General features: G+C 37.8%; 1 protein-coding gene across 1 annotated transcript; it reads right to left on the bottom strand.

Annotated features, from left to right (window-relative positions):
• Window positions 1–269: 269 nt before the first annotated feature.
• Window positions 270–4425, bottom strand: LOC148373368 (uncharacterized). Its single transcript, XM_088352115.1, has 2 exons — window positions 4024–4425; window positions 270–3078 (listed from the first exon to the last, which is right to left on the bottom strand). The coding sequence occupies exons 1-2, from the start codon at window positions 4274–4276 to the stop codon at window positions 2240–2242; spliced, it is 1092 nt and encodes a 363-aa protein (XP_088208241.1). The 5' UTR covers window positions 4277–4425; the 3' UTR covers window positions 270–2239.
• Between the last annotated feature and the right edge of the window lie 1996 nt (window positions 4426–6421).

Here is a 6421-nt window from a genome sequence, read left to right on the forward strand (position 1 = left end):
GCATTGGCATGTGGTAGTAGAAAATATCTACAATAAGCTGTGGAGAAAGTATCAACATTCTTATTTTAAGCATTCACAGAACTTTGGAATTAAAATTATGAATTCCCAAGCACTATTAGAGGGTAAGCCTTGATCACACCTGAGAAAAAGTAATATCATTTTTACTTTGTTGGAGAGATATAAAACTAGACAAATTTTGAAAAAATAATACAAATGTAACAACACAAAGTTGCAAATTAAATACACTGTTTACAAAAATAACACAAACATGGATTTATAAATTCTTTACTGAACAAACAATTAAAGTACATATATTCAAAAGTCAGTAGTATCCTCCACACTCTGGAGAGAAAACGCACATAGTTCTTCATCATGACAATATAATAAAACTAGAGTAGGACACGAATAAAGAAAAAAAATGTGCCTCTCACTACAAAACTTGACCTAACAGAAATTATATAAAAAAAAATACGACAACAAAAACAAGATGTGGCAGCCATACTGTGATTTGAAGTAAAACTGATATGGCAGTTACTACAACTGTCATTATTATTATTACAACTACAAAACATTTCTGTTCAACTGAAGAAATCTCTAATAGAGTGCAACTCTTTTTCACACAACTGGAATATTTAGTCCATAAGAATAAGGACTGACAGTATTAAAAGTATTAAACAAACTTGAATTAAACTTTGGAACTTGTGCTTGAGGTAGAGAACATGGCAAAAGGCCCTTAAGTAGCTAGCCAATATTCTAAAGTTTTAATTAAGAGGCACATCATGCTACATATTGAAACTATTATAGATACATTTAAGAATAAAAAAATATCATAAAAGTAGTGACATAACAGAGATTTCTTGACATTTTGTGCCTCAAACATTCTCACCACAGATTAACGGAGTGTGCGGAATGAGAGTTAATAACCCATTTGTTGATTTTGTAAGATCGATTATAGCTGGGCAATCGATTTTACATGATGAAACACTGGAAGGTTTTGCCTTGTTTGATGCAAGGACACTTGGTTTTGGTTTCTCTCCCAAGTCAACCCAAACTACCTGTCTTTTAGACCCAATCCCCACATCTCTTTCTAGGAAAGCTGCTGAGTCAACAAAACCAGCTACATTTCATGGGTTCTTTGAGGAACAGAATGTAAATATAGTAAATTGCTCATAGAAATGATGATCACAATCGTGTGCTTCGTGGATCATTATCTGGTTGGTGGAGCGACTAAAGAGGCGCGGGAAAGCAGTGGCGAGGCTGCCAGTCCAGCCTACTGCTACGACTAAGCTAACCACACTCATAAACCAACCCTGCAGAGCTTGGCTAGTCCCAAATGCCAGATCCATAAAACAGACTATCTGGAGATACAACTTGTGGGAAACTGCTTCATTCAGTACTTTTGTATTTAATCATTCCTAAGACTTGACTCAATTCGAGGACACCCGAAGCTAGAGCGCAGGAGCAAGAGGCCCTCCAATTTCGTTTTTTAATTTTGTATAATGTTAATAAAACCATACATTCAACTGCTTTTATGTGTTGTGTCTTATTATTTGTAGATATATAGTTGTTATTTTGTTCTAGTCCTACACTCTCAGTTGGTAATGTCATCTAAAGGTAAGTTTAACTCTTGGGGGCTTTTAATGAAGGTGCGACGCTACTTTGCGGATTTTCCCTTTTCGCGAGTGGTTCTGGTCCCCATTAACCGCGAAAACTGAAGGATATCTGTATATTCTACTATCTCTGCTTTAAACTGCACAAACCTTTCATTTGATAAATTGGAGATGTGGAATTTATTTCCTGATTTGGGTCGCAGCGTGTCCTTAGGGTGGATTGGTTGGTCCCGAAGTCAGACCGGTTGAGAAGCACCGTTCTAGAATCCAAGTTAAAAAGTCCCTTCTGAATGTTTGCGTCGCCAACAACCAATCACAATTCACTATCTTTATGAAGGAGAGCCATGATCTGTCTTTTTCTATGGCCAAATTCAAGCAATATTAGGACGTTCTAAACCAATTGACCATTTTCTTGAGTAACCATTGAAAAAAGGGGAAAATTAACTAGAAAATTTGACAAATTCCAACCCAATTATAAAACCGGAAGCTATTGTTTACTTTTAACGTTTAATTAGTGTTTGCCGCGCAACATCAAGTCCAACTAATAGAGATTGATACATGTGGAACTAGTAAGAACCCATATAAGACATTGTAGGTTCTTTGGGTTGACTTCCGCTTTAAGTTTCTGTCTACAAGCCAGCAATAGTCCGGAACGACGGTGCCAAAACCCCGCACAGAGTGAGGTTGTGCTTGTCCAGATTCCCCTGAACCCGGAACATCTTCCCGCATGAGTCGCAGCGGTACGGCTTCTCCCCGGTGTGAAACCTCAGGTGCGTCCTCAAATTAACTCGCAGGCGGAAGCTTTTGTCGCAGTGAGTGCATTTGTGCGGCTTCTCCCCAGTGTGGAACCTCAAGTGTCGGCGGAGGTTCTTCCTGATGGCAAACGTCTTGGAACACTTGCAGCACGCGTACGGCCTTTCCCCCGTGTGGAATCGCTCGTGGCGCCGGAGAATCTTGCGGCGCTCGAAGGTTTTGCCGCAAGAGTCGCAGGCGTAGCCGACGCCCGTCTTGCCGTTCCCCTTTTGGAGCCGCCACACGCCTTTCGCACACGGTATGAAGCAGCAGAGGCGGTGGCCCGTGTGCGCTCCCTGGTGGCAGCGCAGTTCTTTGGGCACATGCGTGCCCTTCCCAACCTTGGCCTTTGATTTTGCTGCTGTTTTTATGTCGTCCAGCTGCACAACGCACGCGCTTCTCAGCTTTTTGTCCGGCGAAGTGAGTTTTAGTTTCATTTGGAGGGTTTTATTTAGGTTCTTCGCTATGGGCACATGATGCCAACAGCTGACTGGCGCCGTGGTCACGGCTGTTTGGTCAAGACACGAGCTGAAAGCCTGGCCGTTGGGTGCGCTGGAACAGGTTTTGCGTAGCTCCGCCGCCTCAATGGGAATTTCTGAACTGCCAGGCTTGATTGAATGCATTTCATTACTTGGTCCAGGTCGAGCCGTTGTTCCCTTTTGTCCACATTTCTTATCTATAAAAATAAAGATGGACGGTTTCAATTATACGTAGTTTTTTTTTTAAAAGAAATATCGTAAAAATACTAATACCGTATTTATTCGTGCATAGCACACACTTGAGTAAAACGAGCATCCCTAACTTTTGAGAAAAAAAAAAAAAAAAAAAAAAAAAAAAAAACAGTATAAAATGGAGTTTCCTTTTTTTCATCCTAAATTCTGTGATTGGATGCAATGGTAATCGAACCTGGGTTGTAGCGCTGGACCACCATTGATGTACATCAGTGTTCTGCACCCTTTACTGCAACGCAGGCGAGTCTATTGTCGAACAATATATCCCGCCAAAGTTAAAAATAACATAAGTAATAATAGCGATAACAAAAAATATTTAATTTGAGCTATATCCAGTGTAATCACAAGACCACCAGGGATGTAGATAATACAGGAATGGGTATTAGATGTTCTCATTATCATAAAACTTTTATGAAAAGCTTTAAAAAATAAAAATTAACTAAATAAAACTACAAAGCTGGTTTGAAGCCTATGAACAAAATGGATATGGAGTGTCCTGGCGAAGTGTTCCAGCGCAAGCTCTCAAGATTGCTCAAGAAACATGAAGGCTTCATCGACTCCACTGCTTGGTTTACACGTTATCTTTTTTCTTTCCTTCCTTGTGAGGCTATTTTAAACCTTTTTAGAGGGTCTGCTTCTATGCGATTATACAGGGTGATTTGCAACGAGTTACTTTCAGTGTAATGCGCTACTTTTGGATGTCAGTAATCTGGGGGGTAACGCAGTTACTTTTTAAATGAAGTATTTAGTAACTGTAAAAAATAACCCGTTTCTGTTAAACACTGCCTCTGATGCATGCAAACGAATCAACACTATTCCTTTACGTAAAATGTAAGTTTATGCAGGTTGCGGGCGAAAGAGCAAACGTGGGAGAAGTATTATCAACCTACGGGATTGTTTTGTCGGTTGCTGGATGTCTTCGCCCACCTGGACTCCGATGCTGCGAGTTCTCTCCGCACATGACAAACTGTCCGGGGAGAAACTTTCCTTGCCGGGGTCCAATTTTGCAAAAGCATCCGAAGTTTTGTATCTGCTCTCAAACACTTTGGTCAGCTCCAAAGTGGCTACTTTGATCAAGGCACTGAGCACAGACTCAATGTGCGCCTGAATGTTCGAGGCGTCTGCTGGCATTGTACCTGTCATTTCGAGCGATACAGAGCGTAAAAAAACAATCAAAAACACAAAGTAAGACAAGAAAACACGAGTCGAAAGTCGAAACGTTTTCTATGAGCGAAACACCCGCAAGCACGTGGCCTCCACAGCAAGCAAACTTCTTCGTTTTCGCGCATGTGCAGTCGAGGCTGACGAAGATTAAAGGTAAAGTGTGTAATATTTGACCACTAAATGTGTATGGTGTTGTACAACCGAAAACGAGTACTAAAAAGCACATAAAAGAATATGATTTAACGCAAAGTGACCAAAACACAATGATGTTTCTCCTGACATTTTTGCCTATCCTTTTGCCCAAAATAATAGTTTTGCTTTCATTCCATAAAAGAGAAAGGAAATGATACAGAAATTCTACAAAATAGAGGTACAGCAATACTATAATACAAAAATACGACTACAAAAATACTGCAGGAAAAACTACTACAGAAATACTACACGATACAACTGGATTAATACTAAAAAACAACAGCAATACTCCAAAAATCCTTCTGTAACACTACAAAAACACGACAAAAATCGCAAAAAAAAAAATCATTTTAAGTGCTTCAAACGGTGACCCAATACAATATTTTGATTTAATTCTGTTTTTCAAAGCCAATTCTAATTAAATGCTAATAAACATAGACATAATATATTGTTTTGCGTTAGAAGAAGAAGAAAGAAATACCACAGAATTCATACACAAATAATATCATAGGGAGAAGATGCTGAGCACAGAGGTAAGCAAAATAATCAAATAAGTTGTTCCACACTTGGGTCCGAGTTAAGCCTCTCGGGTTTAATTTCTCTTAATTCAGCCATTCACTTGCAGTTAATAACAAAGGAAGAAGAAATGCAAAGTATTACAATAATAAAAATTCTACTACATAAATACTTTAAAATACTACAAAAAATATAGCACAGTGAAACTAAAACATAAAAGTACTAAGACTATTCTATAAAGATACAACTACAATAACACTACTTCACTAACACTACTTATAAGTCCCAGAGGCAGAGCCAGATAATAATGAGATGGGGCCCCTCCTGTCTCATTTGGACTCCACATGGTGACCCCCCATGGCCAGACCAAGGAGGTACAGAAAAGAGAAAGACAAGATGTAGGAGGTAAGAAAGTCTATATCAATTTTGAAGATAATCAAGTTATTAACAGAATCACAGAAGATAGGAGAACCAGGAAATGGAACAAAGAGGAAGGATATGATCAGGTAACAATAACACAGGTAAGTAAATATCAATGAGGACAATATTAAATGAGTATGACAATGACTAAGGGTGTTAATAGGTGAAAAACAAAAAAATGTTTAATGTTTAATGTGTTTGTATTCAGCCAGTATGAACCATAAACATGATATATATATATATATATATATATATATATATATATATATATATATATATATATATATATATATATATATATATATATATATATATATAAGAAATAATTTGACACCCGAACTTTCAATAATGATAATATGATAGATGTAAAAGAATGGAGTAATAGAGATTGTAGTGTATGATACATGGTAATTATACAGAATAGTTTAAAAAGAAAGAATATGTAAATAACAAGACTAATCATTTCTCGTTGAACATGCTAATAGCGGAAAGGTAAAAACTCTTTAAGACGTGTAGTTTTGCTCCTAATAAAGCAAAGACGGCGACCGGACAGCAGGTAATCAAAGTACCTGTGAGCAGGGTGACAGGGAACATCCATAATTTTAGTGTCCATTTTATCGTCGTTTGATAAATGGACTAGTTTAACCTCACTACCATTAATTGACAGTGGCACATGCAAGAGAGGCTTAGTACGGAAATCTATTATTTCCTTAGATTTTACCTATGTTCAATAACAGATTACTCTCAATAGAATATTGCACACAAACGAGCAGGTGATCTAAACCGTTTCAAATAATCCAAATTTTGAAATAAGTTTGAAAATTACGATGTATTAACACAGAAAATAAATAGACTAGAAATCATTAATAACGTGGCTGATATGTTTCAGGCACTGAATGAAATGTGCTTTCTTTTTAAAAGAAAAAAAAGGACACACAAGTATTAATAGTCAGGCCAGGTCATGTTTATTTGTATAGCCCTTAATCACAAAGGATC

Source organism: Urocampus carinirostris, chromosome 1, assembly GCF_059441175.1.
Source record: "Urocampus carinirostris isolate Australia breed hairy pipefish chromosome 1, RoL_Ucar_1.0, whole genome shotgun sequence".
Lineage (NCBI taxonomy): Eukaryota > Metazoa > Chordata > Actinopteri > Syngnathiformes > Syngnathidae > Urocampus > Urocampus carinirostris.

What these genes read in the sequence shown, in the direction of transcription:
- LOC148373368 (XM_088352115.1), bottom strand. Translation starts at nt 4,276, where the DNA reads ATGACAGGTACAATGCCAGCAGACGCCTCGAACATTCAGGCGCACATT. An exon ending in GCAACCGACAAAACAATCCC is followed by an intron (nt 3,079 to 4,023) that starts GTAGGTTGATAA and finishes TTATTTTTATAG; the next exon opens with ATAAGAAATGTGGACAAAAG.